Source organism: Lithobates pipiens, unplaced genomic scaffold (assembly GCF_037356315.1).
Source record: "Lithobates pipiens isolate NorthernLeopardFrog02 unplaced genomic scaffold, aLitPip1_a1.2 Scaffold_3, whole genome shotgun sequence".
Lineage (NCBI taxonomy): Eukaryota > Metazoa > Chordata > Amphibia > Anura > Ranidae > Lithobates > Lithobates pipiens.
The window spans coordinates 84,108,650-84,131,040 of record NW_027507790.1 but is presented as its reverse complement, the minus strand read 5'-3'; the positions used below and the strand labels follow the sequence as shown (position 1 = coordinate 84,131,040).

General features: G+C 43.4%; 1 protein-coding gene across 3 annotated transcripts in view; it reads right to left on the bottom strand.

Moving 5' to 3' along the window:
- Positions 1-22,391, bottom strand: part of KDM2B (lysine demethylase 2B) — a 205,976-nt gene that overhangs the window by 97,525 nt on the left and 86,060 nt on the right. For all 3 annotated transcript variants that reach the window (XM_077461976.1, XM_077461975.1, XM_077461977.1), the window contains one exon: positions 12,700-12,815. In XM_077461976.1, the coding sequence (XP_077318102.1) occupies positions 12,700-12,815 (116 nt within the window). The remainder of the gene's footprint in view (positions 1-12,699; positions 12,816-22,391) is intronic.

Here is a 22,391-nt window from a genome sequence, read left to right as displayed (position 1 = left end):
CCCTGTGCAGCAGTCCCATTGATGCCAACAATTGGGACAAGGCTGCTAATCTCAATCTGTCATTTGTACAGGTTACATGACCCCAAAATGCAGGCAGTGCGAGTTTGGGGACACCTGTGCATCCCTGCGTGGGTAAAAGCGACCTTGCAAGGGTTTAAGCTGTAGTACACCCCTTGGTAAGTCCTTGCTATATTTTGTACAGTGATTATTTTTTTTATTATTATTTTTTTTTACAACCCTGTTGGGTTTTGGTGAAATATCAAGGGTCGAAACCCCTGATGCCTCTTTTTTGAGACAGAGAAAGGACCCGAGGACAGAGTCCCCAGTCCCTTTTCATCCTCAGCTGCACTGCAGATGAATGGAGAGGAGGCACTCTGTACAGAGGCCCCCTATTAATTCACAAAATAAAGAATAGTAAACACAATCACTCACTGTTTTCTTTCAAGAAAGGAAGAGGCTGGTAAACATGATATGTTACTGAAGTGACCACGAGTTTGTAGCAGAAGGAGCATTACCATGGACATCTGGTGTACTGACCTGGCCAGTTGGAAACAGTTATCCGTCTCCACATACTGTACGTTCATGGCAGTGAAAAGGTTCAAGAGTTCTAAACCTTACATGGGCCTTAGTGTCTGGAGATCCCCACAGGTTGACATTGACAGCCATTAACAGCTATCTGGATAGAAAAAGGTTCGTGCAGGTCAAACTGTACACAGATGGGCTTCTGACCTGCACTGACATTTAGTGTTTAGCCCAGCTGCATGAGATGCCAACGTTTAGTGTGGGTGGAAGAAAAAGGCACATAATCCAACTTTGCTGCTGGGAGTGGTACTATTATTTTGGGCAGTATGCCCCAGGGACAAAGGCCTGGATTGCAAGTAGTCCAAGTACCAAGCATTTGTTCCAGGGTCATGCTGCCCTAAACTTTAGTACCACTTTTTGCACTGTGCAGCCCCATCCAGCCAGACTTGTCTGTAAAGGAAGACTTGTTACGGCAGAAGTATAGATGGCTGGAGTCACCGATCCTCAGAATTTGATAGCTGCCTGGCTTGTTATACTGACCTCTGGCTTTAGGGCCCATTTACACCCATGCATTTAAAAGCAGAAAAAAGCGCTAAAAAGCAATGCATTGCTATGCTTAGATCTGAACAAAGCATTAGTCTTAGGCACATTTGAGCATATTTCTCCTTGTTCCTCTAAGCCTTCTACGATCAAAATGAAGACTCCCATTTCTAGTGCAATTAGATGTTTTGGCACTAGAGACTAGTGGGAGCACCTTTGAACATGAGATACAGTGGGGCAAATAATTTGAGCCATCTGCTAATTTAGAAGTTTGCCCACTTACAAAGAAATGAAGGGTCTATAATTTCCATCATAGGTGTATTTTAAAATGATAAAGACAGAATGTCAACCAAAAATCCAGAAAAAAAATAATGATACAAATGTTATAAATGAAGTTGCAGTTCAGTGAGTAAAATAAGTATTTGATCCTCAGCAAAACATGACTTAGTACTTGGTGAAGAAACCCTTGTTGGCAAGCACAGAGGTAAGACGTTTCTTGTAGTTCGTGACCAGGTTTGCACACATCTCTGGAGGGATTTTGGTCCACTTTTCTTTACAGAACTTCTCTAAAACCTTAAAAGGTTTCTGGACTGTTGCTTGGCAACTCGAAGTTTCAGTTCCCTCCAATTATTTTCTATAGGATTAAGGTCTAGAGACTGGCTAGGCCACTCAATGGCCTTAATGTGCTTCTTCTTGAGCCACTCCTTTGTTGCCTTGGCAGTATGTTTTGGGTCATAGGTCATGGATAGGTCCTACCAGCATGACAATCTTCAGTGTTCTGGCTAAGGGAAGAAGGTTCTCATCCAAGATTCTACAATACATGACGCCGTCCATTGGCCCCTCAATGCGGCAAAGCATAATGTTTCCACCTTGGTGCTTGACTGTAGGGATAGTGTTCTTAGGGTCATGGTCAGCATTTTTCTTTCTCTAAACCAGGCGATTTCCCCTCCTCAAGAAGGCACATGTACAGTCAAGCAGGTGAACATTTAAATGATTCAGAGAAGGATTGAGAGAAAGTGCTGTGGTCAGATGAGACCAAAAATGTAGCTCTTTCGCATTAACTCGACTATGACCCGAAGAACACCATCTCTACAGTCAAGCACGGAGATAGAAACATTATGCTTTGGGACGGTTTCTCTGCTAAAGGTACAGGTCGACTTTACTGCATTGAGGGACCAATAGACGGGGCCATGTAATGCAAAATCTTGGTTGAGAACCTTCTTCCTTCAGCCAGAACACTGAAGATGGGTAGTGGATGGGTCTTCCAGCATGACAATGACCCAGAACATACCGCCAAGGCAACAGAGGAGTGGCTCAACAAGAAGCACATTAAGGTCATGGAGTGGCATAGTCAGTCTCCAGACCTTAAAGTGATTGTAAAGTCTTGTTTTTTTTTCCTATAAAAATAACAAACACATCATACTTACCTGCTCTGCTGAAGTGGATTTGCACAGAGCAGGCTGCATCCTCTTCTTCTAGGGTCCCTCTTCTGTGATCCTGGCCTCTCTCTTATGTTCAGTGCCCCCACAGCAAGCAGTTTGATTTGGGAGCACCCGAGCCAAGTCACAGCTCCCCATGTCCATTCAGAAACTGAGCCCAACCCGGCTCAGCCCCCTCTCTCTCCTAATTGGCTAGCTGACTTTGATTGACAGCAGCAGCTGCCAATGACAACGCTGCTGTGTTTCAGACAATCTGGAGGCAGAATCTCGGACGGTTGAGACACTTGTGGACATCTGGACAGAAAGGGAGCTGAGGAAAGTGTTAGAGGGGCTGCTGCATACAGAAGGCTTTTTATCTTAATGGATAGAATTATCCATTAAGATAAAAAAACCTGCTGACTTTACAACTCCTTTAATCCTATAGAAAATTTATGGAGGGAGCTGAAACTTCAAGTTGCCAAGAGACAGCCAAGAAACCTTAGAGATTTAGAGAAGATCTGAAGAGTGGACTAAAATGCCTCCTGAGATGTGTGCAAACCTGGTCACTAAGTGAAAATAATTAGAAACAAGAACTCTGCGCCACTTTAAAAATTTAAAAAAACATTTGATGCTGCTCCCCTCAAAGAGTGTAGTGCTCCTGAAATGTGTAATTTATATATAGGGGGTGTTATACTATATTATAAATATGCTAACTAGCTAAATTTCAATATATGTGACAAATCAATGGTATCTTATGTGAACAATATAGAATAGAAACGTCACCCTAAAAATATGAAATATATATCGTCCCAATCAAGTGACAACTTTAAAGTCCCATAAAAGTGATAAATATATCATAGAAATCACAAAAGTGAGTCAATAGTAAAAGAAATTCATTCAAACAAAATTCATAAATGAGGATAACATCCCTCTTCCAACCGATGCCTTCTTGACCGATAGTGTGTGATCCTTCACCAAATATAGATAGCCAAAAACTCCCAAAGTGAAGATAAGTAGATGATCTGCATACCATATCAGTCTGACTTCCTTCCTAAGAAAGATATTCAAACTGCGCTTTGCAGAATGGTGCCTGCTCACATATAGGATGAGATATGGAACTCTAGGGCTCTTTCTCCTCAGTAATGAAGGCAGGATATACAGAGAAAACAAATGGTATCCATAGTGTAATACTGTTTATTAAAATCTCAATTAAAAAAAGATCAAGCCAAATGGCTCCTTACATTGCAAAGTGCCTCTCCCGGCACTGGGGCTGCTGGTATATCGAATAGACGCTGGTGGATTCTATAAGCTGCGGAGGTAACTCCATGGGATGGGACTTTAAAGTTGTCACTTGATTGGGACGATATACATTTAATATTTTTAGGGTGACGTTTCTATTGTATATTGTTCACATAAGATACCATTGATTTGTCACATATTGAAATTTAGTTAGTTAGCATATTTATAATATAGTATAGTATAGTGCCCCCTATATACAAATTACACAAACCTGGTCACTAACTACAAGAAATATCTTACCTCTACCCTTGCCAACAAAGGTTTCTCCACCAAGTACCAAGTCATGTTTTGTTTGGGGATCAAATACTTATTTTACTCACTGAACTGCAACTTAATTTATAGCATTTGTTTTTATGTGTTTTTTCTGGATTTTTGGTTAATATTCTGTCTTCATCATTGAAAATACACCTATGATAAACATTATAGTCCCTTTATTTCCTTGTAAGTGGGCAAACTTACAAAATCTGCAGGGGATCAAATAATTATTTTCCCCACTGTACACACATTTTATGACTGAAGAACTTCTTGTCTCCAAAATTACTCTCGTCCCCTTGCTTAGCAAGAAAACAAACTCCTAACGATTGATATGCATGCAAAATGCTTGTAAAATGCCTGTACTACACCCCAAAAAAAGTTTACATTTTTATTTGTTTTTTTACCAAAAATAGACTCTTAGGCTAACCATACATGGTTTGAATCTTCCTGCTGAACCAGAATCAAACCATTAATGGGCAGGCTGAATGTAGCAAGTTGATAGATCAACTTGGGTACAACCAGCCTGCCAGATTCTCTTGCAATTATGGCTAGCAGCTGCTATAACCACTAGCGATAATCATTGTCTTCTCCCGGCAGGGGCAGCTTGCCCTGCCCCGAGAAGACAATTGACGATTCCCCAACACTGTGTTGATGGGGGAATCATGCAAATTTCTTTCCTGAAAGAAATTTGCACAGTGTATGGCCTTGCCTTAAGCCTGGTACACACATAAGCAAATGTTAGTACAGCGATCTCCCCTGCTGTGCTATTGACAGGGAGAACAACCACAACCCCCATCCCCCTGCAGAACACACTGTTTAACCACTTAAGGACTGCCGCATGGCAATGTATGTCGGTGCAATGGCACCGACAGGCACAAGCACGTACATGTACGTGCTCGCCTTCCAGCGGGTGGGGGGTCCGATCGGACCCCCTCCCGCTGGATGCGGCGGTCCGTTTCGCTGCAGGAGCGATCCGGGATGAGGGGATGACCGTTGGTTTCTGGCCATCCCCTCTCGATCGCTCCTGGCAAATGAGAAGCTTCCTCCCACTGTGTATAGTAAACACAGGCAGGGAGGAAGTGATGTCATTCTCCTAGGGGCGGTCTTATTGACCGGACTACGAGGCGAAGACACAGTAAGTGTACACCAACACTACACTAACACATAGGCACACAACCCCCCCCCCCCGATCGCCCCCCGATCCCCCCCCCCAGTCACAGTGTCACTGATTGCAGTGATCATTTATTTACTGATCACTGCATTCAGTGTCAGTTGTGACAGTAAAAACTGTCAGGGCAGTTAGTGTTAGGTCCTAGTGTCGCTAGGTAGCTAGTTATTTTTTTAGGTTCACCGCCAGGTTTTTATAGCGCTAGGTACCCCGATATACTACCCAATAATGGTTTTAACCCCTGATTGCCCCTAGTTAACCCTTTCACCCCCTTTTGCCAGTGTCACGTACACACGGTCGGAGATTTCGGCAACCAAATCCGTCGGATTTTGCCCGTCGGATTTAATCCGACGGATTGTGCCCGAAACTGTTGCATACACACGGTTGGGCCAAGTTGGCGAAAAATACGATCTTTCAGAACGTCATGACGTAATTTCGTTACGATGGGACTACATTCAGGCTAGTAGCCAATAGCTTTGATGTAGGAATTTGATCTGAGCATGCGTGGCACTTGGTCCGATGAAAATGCTCTACACATGATCGGATTAGGTCCGTCCGGCCCAGTTGGTCGGGAAATCTTTTATTTGGATCGGACGGAGATTCAGGCGGAATCAGTCCGATGCATACCACACACAGTCGGATTATCTGACGACGCGGTCCGATAAGACTCATTCCGACAGATTCTCCGACCGTGTGTACATGGGCTTAGCGATCATTTTTCTGATCGCTGCATTAGTGTCACTAGTGTCGCTAGGTAGCTAGTTATTTTTTTAGGTTCACTGCCAGGTTTTTATAGCGCTAGGTACCCCCATATACTACTCAATAATGGTTTTAACCCCCTGATTGCCCCTAGTTAACCATTTCACCAGCGATCACCGTATAAGTGTCACTGGTGACGCTGGTTAGCTAGTTAGTTATTTAGGTTCCCCGTCAGGTTTTTATATAGTGCCAGGGACCCCCATATACTACCTAATAAAAATTTGAACCCCCCGATTGCCCCTAGTTAACCCTTTTACCAGTGATTACCGTATAAGTGTTACGGGTGACTCTGGTAAGTTTGCTTTTTATAGCATTAGGGCACCCACCATTTATTACCCAATAAAGGTTTAACCCCCTGATCACCCGGCGGGTGATATCAATTAGGTTTTAGGGTCAGGGTCTGCGTCGCCCCAGGCAGCGCTAGGTTAGTGCCAGTACCGCTAACACCCAAGTGCAAAGCATAAACCTCCCGTAGTGGTATAGAATCTGAACAGATCAATATCTGATCTGATCAGATCTATACTAGCGTCCCCAGCAGTTTAGGGTGCCAAAAAACGCATTGTTAGCGGGACCAGCCCAGATACCTGCTAGCACCTGCGTTTTGCCCCTCCGCCCAGCCCACCCAAGTGCAGTATCGATCGATCACTGTCACTTACAAAACACTAAACACATAACTGCAGCGTTCGTAGAGTCAGGCCTGATCCCTGCGATCGCTAACAGTTTTTTTTTGTAGCGTTCTATATTTAAATCCGGAAGGCAGTGCTTGGTTTTCGGGGTCCCGTACGTGGCTAGGCTCCCAAAAAGTCCCCCACATGCGGTATCCCCATACTCGGGAGAAGCAGCAGAATTTATTTTGGGGTGTAATTTGACTTATGCCCATGGCATGTGTGAGCAATATATCATTTAGTGACAACTTTGTGCAAAAAAATAAATAAAAATTTAATATTCCTGCAACTTGTGGCAAAATATAAAATATATTTCATGGACTCAACATGCCTCTCAGTAAATAGCTTGGGGTGTCTACTTTCCAAAATGGGGTCATTTGGGGGGGTTTTTCTGCTATTTTGGCATTTTATGGCCTTCGAAACTGTGAGGCCGCGTACACACGCGGGGACTGTTCGCCCAACTTTGTCCGTCAAACAGTTTCGGCAAACAGTCCGCTCAAAATTAGCATGGACGGACATGGCCACACACGACGAACGAACAGTTTGCTGAAACCGTGTGCGATGACGTGAACGGCACGTACGATGGGACGAAAAATACGACGTCCTATACACTGCATTATAACTTTCGGCGTGTAAATCCTTTCTGAGCATGCGCGGAACTTAGTTTGACGAACAAGCCTACACACGGGCGGACTGTTCGCTCAAACAAGGTTTCAGCGGACAGTTTTACGGAATTTCCGAAAAACCTTGTTCGTCAAACTGTCCGCTGAAACTGTCCGCTGAAAGCCCACACACGAGCGGACTGTCCGCCCAAACACTGTTCAGCGGACAAAGTTGGGCGAACAGTCCGCGCGTGTGTACGCGGCCTGATAGGTAGTGAGGAGTGAAATCAAAAATTTGCACCCTTAGAAATCCTGAAGGCAGTGATTGGTTTTCGGGGGGCCATACGCGGCTAGACTCCCAAAAAGTCCCACATATGTGGTATCCCCGTACTCAGGAGAAGCAGCAGGATATATTTTGGGGTGCAATTCCACATATAACTATGGCATGTGTGAGCAATATATCATTTAGTGACAACTTTTTGTAAACTTTTTTTTTTTTGTGTCATTATTCAATCACTTGGGACAAAAAAAAATATTCAATGGGCTCAACATGCCCTTCAGCAATTTCCTTGGGGTGTCTACTTTCCAAAATGGGGTCATTTGGGGGGGGGGGGGGGGTTTGTACTGCCCTGCCATTTTAGCACCTCAAGAAATGAGATAGGCAGTCGTAAATTAAAAGCTGTGTAAATTCCAGAAAATGTACTCTAGTTTGTAGACGCTATAACTTTTGCGCAAACCAATAAATATACGCTTATTGACATTTTTTTTTTACTAAAGACATGTGGCTGAATAAATTTTGCCCTAAATGTATGACTAAAATTTAGTTTATTCGATTTTTCTTATAACAAAAAGTAGAAAATATCTTTTTTTCTCAAAATTTTCGGTCTTTTTCCATTTATATCGCAAAAAATAAAAATCGCAGAGGCAATCAAATACCATCAAAAGAAAAGGACGCAAATTTCGTGTGGGTACAACATTGCATGACCGCGCAATTACCAGTTAAAGCAGTGCAGTGCAAAATTGTAAAAAGACCTCTGGTCCTTAGGCTGAAAATTGGTCCGGGGCTGAAGTGGTTAACATGCTCACAGTCATTGGCTGCCAGTGCTGATCAGATGCCAAGTGGATGCTGGTTTTTCAGCATGCCCATTTAACAGACTGGCTTCTGTCAAACTTCACATGGGCCGAAAGTCATCCGGTTCCTGCTGAACTGACCATTTTCGGCCCATGTGTACCCAGCATTACACTTTTAGGTGTAAATGCAGGGACTCATGCTTTTATAGCCACTGACCTGATTTCACTAGTTGCTTGTTCCAGGTCAGTTACTTCGAAAGTATTGTAGCCAAAGAAATTCAAATTCAAAATTCAAGCAACTAGCATTTTCAGGAGGCAGCCCTTTATTTTTCTTCTGAAAAGTTTCCTTTAAAAAGGTATATATTTTAGGTGATCAATCTTTATTTTCACCTGGCACTCCTGTCCTTACCACACCGCCTGTACTAGGGTGACAACACTCACTTAATGTATTGTATCTATGGGAGGAGCAGCACTGTCACTGTAGAAAATGAACACCTCACCCCCCACAACATATGGGAAGACATTCTGTAGTTCACAGAAAACTAACGGGATGGGAATTATAATGCCGCTCGGGATTTCAGTTCAGCTGGAGCACGCAAGAAATCCGCTAAAACAGGATGTTAGTAGCTTGTTGGATTTCTGGCAGGATCTATACGTTTTTAAAACATTAAAACATGAGGAAGTGTGCATGAATTGGAGAGGTGTACTGAATATATTAATTTTGCCCACACATACAGTTTAATCAGCAAGTCTTGCTAACAATTAGTTTGAGCAGACTGATTATAATGCACTGAGAGCAAGAAACAGTAAAGTATGACAGCCATGCAGACTAATTTTCTTTGGGCAGCCTACCAAGAGGATCCTGCAAATGTAAAGTGAAAATATGGATTCCCCCGTGTACAATACTCAGTAATCACTTTTAAAACATGATCGCTCATTGGTAAGATTATTTCAATCAAGTGGAAAACATGGAAATGGAAAAGGGCATACTGTGAGAATGCAAAAACCGTATAGGACATTTTTAAACAGCCATGTCAATTGCCAAATAAAAAAAAAAAAAATTCCCAATAAATACTTGGAGGAACTTCACACCAACTTCACAAGGTCTGGCTCCCAATGCCCCTGCTCTCCTGTGCTGCGACCTTTAAACATCCTGCATATGCGCAGATGTGCCAGATATCTCTGCCAGGGATTTGGTACCTCGCAGAGATCAGCGGCATGTCTGCATATGCACGGGGGATTCCTACGCATGTGCACAAATGCCACTGGTTTCCGGTATCGGAGACCTTGCTAAGTCTGGTGGCATTTATGCACATGCATGGGAATATTCCATGCATACACAGATGTGCTGCATACTCCTACGCATGTGCAGATTTCACCTCTCAGTGATGCTGGAGACCCCCATGGCTGTGAACTACACTGCAGCTGCGACTGTGAAAGACTCATGCTGCTCAGCATCCCCTTCTCCCCCTATCCATTCACAAAACCCCTAGTATTCTTTTCACAGAATGCCATGCATTCTGTCAATGGGCAGGGAGATTCTGCCATCTCTCTGTCCTCATCCAGTCAGAGAATACACTGAATTGTGGTAGAATACTAGGAGTTATGTGAATAGACCAGGGGGGCAGGAAGGGGAGCTGATGAATTTAACCCACCCCATCCCCAGGATTACTGAGAGGTGGATTATTACAGGGTTACGAGTCCTTCACATTCTGTGGGGGTTTTTGGCATCACTGAGAGGTGGGTTATTACAGTACCAAGAAGAAGCCAGCAGAACATGGGATACCCATCAGATGTTCATTATTACGCTGGTGCTCTAGGTCCAATATAATTTACATAGATACACACACACACACAATCTCAGAAAAGTGAGTACACCCTTCACATTTGTGTAAATATTTTATTATATCTTTTGATGTGGCAACACTGAAGAAATTACACTTTGCTACAATGTAAAGTAGTGAGTGTACAGCTTGTATAACAGTGTAAATTTGCTGCCCCTCAAAATAACTCAACACACAGCCAATAATGGCTGGCAACAAAAGTGAGTATATCCCTAAGTGAAAATGTCCAAATTGGGCCCAATTAGCCATTTTCCCTCCCCGATATCATGTAACTCATTCGTTTTACAAGGTCTCAGGTGTGAATGGGGAGCAGTTGTGTTAAATTTGGCTTCATCACTCACACTCTCTCATAATAGTCACTGGAAGTTCAAAATGGCACCTCATGGCAAAGAGCATGAAGATGGCCTAGGCTATAAGAAGATTGCCAAGACCCTGAAACTGAGCTGCAGCACGGTGGCCAAGATCATACAGCAGTTTAACAGGACAGGTTCCACTCAGAACAGGCCTCGCCATGGTCGACCAAAGGCGTTGAGTGCACATGCTCAACGTCATATCCAGAGGTTGTCTTTGGGAACTAAACGTATGAGTGCTGCCAGCATTGCTGCAGAGGTTGAAAGGGTGGGGAGTCAGCCTGTCAGTCCTCAGACCATACGCCGCACACTGCATCAAATTGGTCTGCATGGCTGTTGTCCCAGAAGGAAGCATCTTCTAAAGATGATGCACAAGAAAGCCCACAGTTTGCTGAAGACAAGCAGACTAAGGACATGGATTATTGGAACCATGCCCTGTGGTCTGATGAGACCAAGATAAACTTATTTGGCTCAGCTCGTGTCAAGCATGTGTGGTGGTAACCAGGTGAGGAGTACAAAGACATGTGTGTCTTGCCTACAGTCAAACATGGTGGTGGGAGTGTCATGGTGTGGGGCTGCATGAGTGCTGCCGGCACTGGGGAGCTACAGTTCATTGAGGGAACCATGAATGCCAACATGTACTGTGACATACTGAAGCAGAGCAGGATCCCCTCCATTCGGAGACTGGGCCGCAGGGTAGTATTCTAACATAATGACCCCAAACACACCTCCAAGATGACCATTGCCTTGCTAAAGAAGCTGAGGGTAAAGGTGATGGACTGGCTAAGCATGTCTCCAGACCTAAACCCTATTGAGCATCTGTGAGGCATCCTCAAAACGGATGGTGTCTCTAACATCCACCAGCTCTGTGATGCCGTCATGGATTAGTGGAAGAAGACTCCAGTGGCAACCTGTGAAGCTCTGGTGAACTCCATGCCCGTGAGGGTTAAGGCAGTGCTGGAAAATAATGGTGGCCACACAATATTGACACTCTGGGCCCAATTTGGACAATTTCACTTAGGGGTGTACGCACTTTTGTTGCCAGCGGTTTAGACATTAATGGGCGTGTGTTGGAGTTATTTAGAGGGGACAGCAAAATTAAACTGTTATACAAGCTGTACATTCACTACTTTACATTGTAGCAAAGTGTCATTTCTTCAGTGTTGTCACATGACTAGATAGAATAAAATATTTACAAAAACGTGAGGGGTGTACTCCCTTTTGTAAGATACTGTGTGTATATATATACATTTTTTTTTTTTTACAAACCTTCAGCTTAAGGGTCCTTTCACACGGGGCGGATCAGTTCTGATCCGCCCCGTGGATGTCCGTTTGCTCAGCGGGGATCACTCCGCCGATCCCCGCTGAGCAGGGAGATGACAGGTCTGTCTCTGCACACTGTGCAGGGACGGACCTGTCACAGCGCCGCTCTCCCCTATGGGAGATCGGATGACGACGGACCGCAGTGCCCGTCGTCATCCGATCCGATCCGCAGACGGATGGAAAAATAGCTTTTTCCTCCGTCACACTTTTTCGGATCGGAGCGGGTCGGATGTCAGCGGACATGTCACCGCTGACATCCGACGCTCCATAGAGCTCTATGGAGCACCCGTTCAGGTCCGCCTGAAAAACTGACAGGCGGGCCTGAACGGCACACGTTGGTGTGAAAGAGGCCTTAAGCAATTTTCAAGTATTTAGACTACACATTTCCTTCACAAAAATGGGAAAAGCAATGCACATTTTAGGCCTCAAATCTTTACGTATCCTTAAACCGAGGAGCCTTGTAGTATATATCATCAATAAACACAGCAGTTCAAAGGTGAAATCTCATAGTGTCATACAGCGACAACAACATACTTTTTTTTTTTTGGTGCCGTGTTTAGGAAAGGACATATACTTGAAAAGAAAGGTCAAAGAAGGTTGAATTGATTACTCGAAGGCCTTGCAGCACGGAACATCTTCCACGCAATGGGCAAGGGGAAAAAAAACAGCAACTACAAAAAAAAAAAAAACACGGATGTGAAGTCGCCACTTTGGATGTTTATGACATCACAATTTGTATGAAAAAAAGGGAAATATATATTCCCAATACCTTTCATCATAGGTTTGCTTTCATCCAGGAAAACAAAACTTCAGAATATTTTACCTAATAAAAAATATCTGCCGTCTGAATCCCCTATCCCCATATGAACTCAGATAATCTTACCCTTGTTCTGTCTTCAATCTCAAACACACGAAGTTGCATGGGAATATTAAAGCTGTGCAGTATGTTGCCACCAAACACCAAAGAGTCTGCTGGAGTGTACACGGCGTGAATCCATCCTGAAATTAGAAAGTAAGCAGCTGTAAGGAGGGCTGCAGATAGAACGTGTCATCAGAGCAAAGGTGGCCTGCGGCAGGATAAAGCTGGCTTCTTCCAGCAACTTGATCAATGGAGAACAGCACATTGTGCTTCATGACAGAGCTTATTGCCTTAAAGCTGCTCTCCCTCCTCTACCGTGGCTTCTCATTCAGCACTGCAGCTAGAAATGATTTTCTTCTATGCAATGCAGGGAGGCTGCCTTTCATCAGCTAACCAGCAGGAAGAAAACAGGCGGACTCTCGGACCAGTAAGAATGAAAGGATTCACTCTCCCAACCCCCTACCCGAGAGGAAAAACACACATTTGAGCCATTAAACACGGTCTGAGCTATGCAAGCTTCAAGGAAGCAATTCCAGGGCAGTTCATAGAGAAAGGAAGTTGAGAAAAAAAAAAAAAAGACTGTGCGGAAAGGATTTGATTTTATTAGACACTATCCACAAAGGACAGGCTATACACAAACAGGACCGTTAACGCTAGTCTTCAACTACTTTATGGCAGCAGCAAAACCAAGTTTTTCCTATATAGTTTATCAGTAACAAAATGTTATTATGAGAGCATTAGAGGTGAAATTAAACAAAAAGAAAAAAAAAATAAGTAAATAAATTACTCTTGTAGTGGATGTTTCAAATCTAGGGGAGTAAGCTATAACTAAGGTTGCCCATATGCCAATTTAAATTCATCTGGTCCAGCAGGGACCAACCAAATTTCACACGGTTTCATTTTAACAAAATGTTGAGTGTAGTAGGGAGTGTTGCGTTTTTGTTTTAAATAAAGCTTGTTTTTTTGGTTTCAGTAAATTTTTATTGAACAATTTTATATAATCCAAGTACAAAAGCATGTATAAACTTTAAATCATATAAGAATACAAATCTCGACATAGCATACAAAACAGATATAAATACAACAAATCCCCCATTGTGATAACTCTGTATGTAACCCCAGTTGCAACATGAGCATTGAAAGTTCCTTTCAAAGATGCTCTATGGGGTTGATTTACTAAAACTGGAGAGTGCAAAATCTGGTGCAGCTCCTCATAGAAACCAGCCAGCTTCCAGGTTTTGGTTATCAAAGCTTGATTAAACAAGCTGAAGTTTGAAGGAGATTGGCTACCATGTACAGCTGCACCAGATTTTGGACTTTCCAGTTTTAGTAAATCAACTCCTATGTATTCAAGATATCATTTGTGGTGGTGGTGGTGGTGTTTGGGGGGGGGGGGGCCTCTCAAAATGAGTGTTGTAGCAAGGAAGTTCCCTATCAAGGGTGTACCCCTCAGTCCTTTACCAAGGCAAGAGAGACATTTTCTGTGAAAGAATGACCCAAAAGATGGAGATAGGTTAAGAAAGTAAATGTTTACAGAGTGGGGAGATTAGGGAAAAGGAAAGCATTGGTGAAAGAGTTCAAGATAAAGAGTTGCAGTTGGTCCAGTACAAACACCTACAGATGAAGTGGAGGATTGAATAGTCTCCAGAGGCTCATTGAAAATCAACCCCAAAATAATTAGATTCATATATTCCAGAAATGTTTTGAATTTATTATGCAAGATGGCAGACAGATTTTCTTTTACAAATATTTATTGAAAATTAAGCATAACATAGCAATTCAGACATGTGACTGAGACATCAGACAGAAAAATGAGGGAAAAAGAGACGAATGTCTCGATGAGGGGAGGATACATAAATGTTATAATGTTCCACAAGACAATAAAGGTAGCAAAAGAAGAGGAAAAAAAATAAATAAAATAAAATAAAAACAAAGGCCCAGTATAAACAGATAATCATATTGTAAATTCAATTGCGTCTCAAAAAGGCCATATATAGTGCAGCCTAGCTCAGGTAACCTCAAACATATTGATAGAAAGACACATAAGTGCCGGGCTGTGCTGCTAAACAGACATATAGAAGGAGCGATGGGAAAAAAAAAAAAAAAAAAATGGAATTTTCCTCTCTAAAGTGAGTCATCTCGTCTTCAAAATATCTCATATCAATATAATCTTCAACCACATGTCGACTCCTCTACATGGGAGTCACCGAAAAGGACAAATAGAAAAAACAAGGAATGAATAGATAGAATACAGACCGTGGGTAAGAGTGGCCACTAAGTGGGAGTAAAGAAAAAGATAGAAAGCAAAGAAAAAAAGGGGGGAAAAAAAAGAAGAAAAGAGAAGGGGAAGAGGTCCTCCGCGGCCGCGCCCACGCGCCTTTAGATTGAAAGAAGTTGGTCATTAAATCTAGAGGGCCGGATACAAGTTATCCATGGTTGCCACACTCTGAGAAATTTGGCATGGGTGTCAGAGGTAAATGATGTCAATTTCTCATTAATCATTATATCGTTCATGCGATTTTTAACAGCTTCAAAGCTAAGTGTTGGAGTTTTCCACGCTCTTGCGATGGTTATCTTAGTGGCACTAAAAAGATGCTGGGCTAGCTGCCTCTCCGGGCGAAAAAGTTCTGGGATAGGCTTACATAAAAGGGCTACGAAGGGGTCCCTACTAAAATTAGAGTGAAGCATATTACGCAGCAGGGTATAAACCCTAATCCATAATCTACAGGCCTTAGGGCAGGACCACCAAATATGGGCCATGGTGCCTGCACTTGCACAGCCCCGAAAGCAATTAGGTGAGTAGGAGGGGATAAAGCGAGCTATCCTGGATGGCGTATAATACCACCTGTAAAAAACTTTATATGCATTCTCGAGGATGGACACATTCCTAGAACTTTTCATAAGGGACAATGTCATGGTCTGCCAATCCTCTACATCCAACCTCCTGCCCAGGTCCGCTTCCCATTTAAGATGATACTTCCTAACGGGGGGTTTCTTAAAAGTAGTAATAAAGGAGTAAATCAAAGATATTAGTCCGGAAGAATGAGGTTGGGACCTACAGACACGTTCGAAGGGGGTCAATACGTACAGGGTAGGAAGAGCTTTGAGAAGCTGTTGAATAAAATGCTTGAGTTGAAGGTAACTGTAATGCTCTCTAAGGGGGATATCATGGGAAGATCTCAGGGAGTCAAATGTTAGCACTCTCATTGGGGTGAGCAGAGAATGGACATCCGTAAAACCATTATCCACCCACCAGGAGAATTGCCTAGGATTTTCACAGCTAGGAGGGAACAAAGGGCAATGAACAAGACGTAATAATGGCAGATGGGGGGACAGTAATCCCGCCGAGTATTTGACAGAATCCCAGACCCGGAGGGAATGAGTCATACAGGGCCCAAACCCACTCGGGCGATCCTTTGGGGGCAACCATGGTATTGAGGAGATAGGAATAGGATGAGAATCAACAAGGTCCATGGTAGCCCACAAAGGCATTTGATAAGTGTCGTGAAGGTGGGCCAGGGGAGCCACGGTCGCCGCAGCATAATAGGCTTGAAGGTTAGGGACCGAGAAGCCTCCATTAATTATTTGCTTATGAATTCGGGGCCTAGAGGAGCTCCAGATGAATTTTAGCAATCTCTTTTGATGAAGTCGGAAGATATGGGAAGCCACCGGTACCGGTAAGACTCGAAAAAAGTACAATAATTTTGGGAGATAAGTCATGCGTACAGCGACTATTCTTCCGAACCAGGAGAGCGGAAGGTGAGTCCAAGAAGACAACGAATCAGTAAGTTTCCTAAATAAAGGGGGAAAATTTGCCTGGTACAAGCCCTCATAGGTAGGAGTAAGAGGTATCCCTAAAAAGGGCAGCGAGGGGAGCCACTGAAAAGAGAAATTCATTTTCAAGGAGGCCAATTCTGATAGAGGGAGATTTACCGACATGGCTTTTGATTTAGTGGGATTGACTCTTAGACCAGAGAAAGATGCAAAGGTGTCCAATTGGGAGAATAGGTTGGGTAAAGAGACTCTAGGAGACGTCAATGTCAATAGGATATCATCTGCAAATAATGACATTTTGTGCTCAGAGCCAGCAATCGGAATGCCTTTTATGTCTGGATGTGAGCGAATCGCCTCGGCCAGCGGCTCTAAAGCCAAGATAAACAATAGGGGCGAGAGCGGACAGCCCTGCCGAGTACCCCTCCTTATGGGAAAAACAGGAGATTCAAATCCATAATATTTTATTTTAGCTTGGGGGGTATCATATAGGGCCCCCAACCACCGCATAAACGGGGCAGACAGATTTTCATTAAAAAAAAGTACCATGAAATATTTTGTTTCACATGTGTAATGATTGGAGTTCTGGACCACCATGCTGTAGCTAGAGTCTCTTTAGGTGCTGTGAAAATCAGTCAAGAGCTTAAACTTGCCTGGAGCGCATTCAGGTGGTTTTAAATTCAATAAAGATTTAGAGGGATTTTTATGGATACTAGAGCCCAGGACACTGTAGACTTGTTGGTAGAACCTAGTCCAGAAACATTTTGTTTCCACACTGACTCGCCTGGTTACCATTACCTGCCTCAATAGTCCAGCCTACACCCAGCTCATTTAAACTGGCTGGCTAATTCCTTCGGTGCCTTCGCCTTGGTCAACATATCCTGTGTGTCTCTCTGCTGTGTTCCTGTTTGACTTTGCCTGGCTGATGTTTCTTCTGGTTCCTGATACTGCTCTTTGGCATCTGACTACGCTGATTCCTGGCTCCCCGATTCCAGCTTGTCCGATTACCAGTTTTGGCTTCCTTACCCTGGCTTCTGTTTTTAACTACATTCCTGATTTGTATTATTTTACTATTACAGTAAAAGGTGTGATTTTTAACTGCACTTTCTTTCTCTGCCTGGTTTATGGTCCCTGACACATTCCCACCAGAAGTGTGCTAGAGTGGCAGTTGATCCACAACCTTGAAAACAGTGGCCAAAGCACCCTGAACAAATTTGGCCGGTCTAAAAAGGGTACCACATTCCACCTAAACAAGATTGTTTGTAGTTGGCCACCATAAATGAGGAGTCTAGGAAAGGGTGTACGATTGTGTCCCAGATTTGGGTCCACTGTTGTGGCTCCAGTGGTCTGCTCAGGTCTTTTTCCCATTGAAAGATGTATGGTGGGGGGCATGGCTATAACCCTCCAGGAGAGTTTTAAATATGGATAGTATACCTTTAGAAAGAGGATTTCAGACTTAGGGACCAGACAAATTTTGATCAGTGTCTGTGTCCTCCCCCAGTTAACGGAAATGTCAGAAAATTTCCAATCAGAGGCTGCAGCCTTTGATCAGTGTATTCTGAGAGTGGCAGGGGACACTATCAGAAAACCATGTCCAAGCAAGGGCGTGATTTTTACCCACTTTGCTTAATGAAAATAAAAAACTAACTTTGTATGCCCAGGCTTTACCATATTCCTTGCTTGGTAGGCTCCCTCCATCTGCAACCAGCCCCCAGGCCAGAATACACATCAAATTCAATATAGGACTGATTATCTTGCATTGTACTTGAGGACCTGCCCACAACCCAAAGTGTAGATAGGAGGAAAAAGATTGCTGCAGTGAGGTTTTTCTAAAATCCTACAGTCCAACTTTAATATTGTTGTTTATTCCTTTAAAAACAATTATTACACACTTGCACTGTATAGATTGTGTACACACAATTAGCAGCAGAGTGTGGTACCAGTTAAGCCATCGTTCAAGCAAGAAATTCACTGTATAACGACCGTCAAAAAAGTCCAATTTAATGAAACCTTGCATCTTTTATACCTACCCTGTTTCCCCAAAAATAAGACCTAGCATGATTTCGGTGATGACTGCAATATAAGCCCTACCCCCAAATAAGCCCTACCCTGTTTCCCCAAAAATAAGCCCTACTCTGAAAAGAAGACCTACAAGGACTTTAACTAGGGCTTATTTTGGGGGTAGGGCTTATATTGCAGCCATCACCGATAATCACGCTAGGTCTTATTTTCGGGGAAACGGGGTAGTTAGGCAAAAAATGGCATCACTTACACCTCATAATTTTATACATACAACTAGTTGCCTGTATCTGCCAGGCTCTGTCATTCCTTGCACAGCCAGCACTCAGAGGGAGTGGCAACCCTAGTAGCCAATCCAGTTCTGCTGCAGGCACATATGCTGGCAGAGAATATGCTGATTGAATAAGAGAGCAAGGTGAGGGGAGTTGATGACTCATTCACACCAGGGAGCTCTGGTAACATGTGCTGAAGGGCTATTCACACCACTTGCATAAGGCATATAACACACATTGGAAACGTTGTAGTGACATCTTTTGTTAATAGCACCCTAAAATGCATGCATAATAGAACAAACTGCAACACGTGTCAACCTAGCATGTGGATACAACATAGCATGCGCGCCTTTTTGCATTGCCATTCATTTTTAATTGCACCCTACAGCGCCATTAGGACACCTTGCAACACAGTCCAAACACAATGCATGATGTGCATTGTGTTGCAGTGCAAATCTGCAGGATGCACATTTTTGTGTGGTGAGGTATACAACAGCCTATTAATTTTGAACAGACTATGTAGTGTAGGAAGCCACAACACATAACTGAGTGCACTGGTGTGAACTAGCCCTGAGGTGTTACTGCTCTCTGCTGCCATCCAGCCAATAGGATGTGGGTGGGGAGAGGACATCACTGTAATCCTTAAATGTGCATTCACACTTGCGAATGCACACTGCCTGCGATTACATGTGAGAACCCCAGCAGGGGCTGCCTTGATTATCTGCAAGCAGGCTGCCCCATAGAAAGCAATTAGAGACTGCCAGCTCTCGAGAATCGTGCTCACTCACATGTAATCGCTGCTTGAGCTGCAAGAGCCTTCAGCCTCCCATTGTTTTCAATGGGGCTGCCTACTCGCAGCTTAGGCCTAATGTACACTGCTGCTGCTAAACAGACTTTTAGGAGCAGTTGGGCATTTTTTTCCAACTGCTCCTGAACTCTCCTCTATGTTATCTTATCAGTACATGTACACAGGGTCGTTTACAGTAGTTTCTAGCCAGTTGCGTTTAGCGGATTTTTTTGGAATGCAAAAAAAAAAAAAAAAAAAATCGGTTCAGAAGCGGAGTTTAGAGGAATTTCAAAGGCTAAACGCAGTAACTCACTTTTAGCCACGTTTCATTTACAGGCATATTTCATTTTTGGTGCTTTAAAAAACAAAACGCGGCATGTAAACACGGCAAACTGGCGTTTTAAACGTGGGTTACTATCTGTCAAGTTAAATCATTCAGGAGAGGTTGTAAAAACCTCCGCTGGGTTCTCGCACGTAATCGCAGGTGGAGTAAATTTTCAAGTGTGAATGCACACTACAGCTGAACTCCAGGCGAACAACTAAATACACAAATGAAATCCTTGTTGGTATTAAACCTGCTGAAGGAAATTTATTTACGTCCATCTTTTTCTGAGACTTATGCAGCTCTGCCATATAGAACATTTCTGCCTGTCAGGTCAAGAGACCGGATCTTTCTTGCTGCAGTTAAAGCAGAAGTAAACCCATCAATTTAACATTTTCAAAAACCAGTAACATTCCCACCACATGCCGGTGTCTTGTCTAATAACGTCCTCCATCGCATAGTGTCAGCTGTGTACTGCGCATGCGCAGTACACAGCAACACAGATTCCGAAAATTGCCGAGGATGAACGGCGCCGTGAGTCCAGGTTCTATCCCCACTATCCAAGTGGACATAGAGTAGGAATAAAAAAAAGCCGAGTGCAGCGAGGCCGAGCCCGAAGCGTGGCGAGCAAAGCTCGCCCGCGAGGGGCCCTTTAATACTCCCAACCCTATGTCCGCTTGGATGGTGGGGCTACCACCTCCACTCACGGCGCAGGCGCCGTTCAGCTTCGGAAATTTTCGGAAGCTTCGTCTGCTCCGTACTGCGCATGCGCAGTACGAGGCGGACACTATTTCATGGCCGGACACTATACGGCAGAACACCGGGAATGTAACTGTCACATTGGATGTGCTCTTAACAAAAACTGTCAAACCATCCAATGGCTGGTGTCTACACTGATCACATGTGCATCATCATGGCAGTTGAAGATAAAACAGAGGCCAAGATGACAGCTTCCTTGGCTGAAAAAATAGCAGAGTTTACTTCTACTTTTAGATGCATTAGAGATCTTGTGCCTCCTGTAGCCCATTGGGCAGTAAAGGAGAAGCGGAACACTGATGAGCTCACCTCTGTCATTCTGCTGGATGTTTCTTCTGCATTAAAATGACCTACCTGCCTGATTGCCCCTGTACAGCTGTGGCCGAAAGTTTTGAGAATGACACACATTAATTTTCAAAAAGTCTGCTGCCTCAGTTTTTATGATGGCAATTTGCATATACTCCAAAATATAATGAAGATTGATCAGATAAATTGCAATTAATTGCAAAGTCCCTCTTTGCCATAAAAATGAACATAATCCCATATAAAAAATATTCACTTAATTTGTGAAGAAGGCTTCAGGGCGCCCAAGAAATCCAGCAAGCGCCATAACCATCTCCCACCATTGATTCAGCTGCGGGATCGGGGCTCCACCAGTGCAGAGTTTGCTCAGGATAGACAGCAGGCAGGTGTGAGTACATCTGCACACACAGTGAGGTGAAGACTTTGGGATGATGGCCTGATGTCAAGAAGGGCAGCAAAGAAGCCACATCAGGGACATACGGATATTCTGCAAAAGGTACAGGCATTGGACTGCTGAGGACTGGGGTAAAGTAATTTTCTCTGATAAAAAAAAAAAAAAGGTGTGCGCTACCATCAGTCCTGTGTAATTCCAACAGTAAAGCATCCTGAGACCATTCATGTGTGGGGTTGCTTCTCAGCCAAGGGAGTGGGCCCACTCACAATTTTGCCTAAGAACACATCAACAAAACATCCTCTGACAGCAACTTCTCCCAACCATCCAAGAACAGTTTGGTGACGAACAATGCCTTTTCCAGCATGATGGAGCACCTTGCCATAAGAAAAAAGTGATAAAGCACCTAAGGGGAACAAAACATAAAAAAAAATGGGGTCCATGGCTGGGAAACTCCACTAGAACTCAATCCCATTGAAAACTTGTGGTCAAAACCTCAAGAGGACGGTGAATAAAAAAAAAAAAACACACACAAAATCTAAATCTGACAAACTTCAAGCATTGATTATGCAAGAATGGGCTGCCATCAGTCAGGGTGTGGCCCAGAAGTTGACTGACAGCATGCCAGGGTGAATTGCAGACGTCTTGAAAAAGAAGGGTCAACACTGCAAATATTTACTCTTTGCATAAACTTAATGTAATTGTTAATATAAGCCTTTGCCATTTATGAAATGCTTGTAATTATACTTCAGTATACCATAGTAACATCTGATAAAAAGATCTAAACACTGAAGCAGCAGACTTTGTAAAAATTTATATTTGTGTCAGTCTCAAAAATGTTGGCCCCACACATGCAGCTTACTGTAAAAGTTTGGCGATGTCAAAGCTGACTGCCATCATAACAGCCCAGCCAACAAAAGCAGCCGGTACTCGATTCCTAGAGGCTGGCCGCTAGAAGAGGTCAGCAGTTGGCAGGGAGCTCCAGGGTGCCAAATTGCTGGAACAAAGGTGAGTAAAGTTCCACTTTAATTAATGTTTTTTATAGAAAGTACAAAAATTCTTGCTCTTCGTAAACCAAACACAGGATTCAGAGAC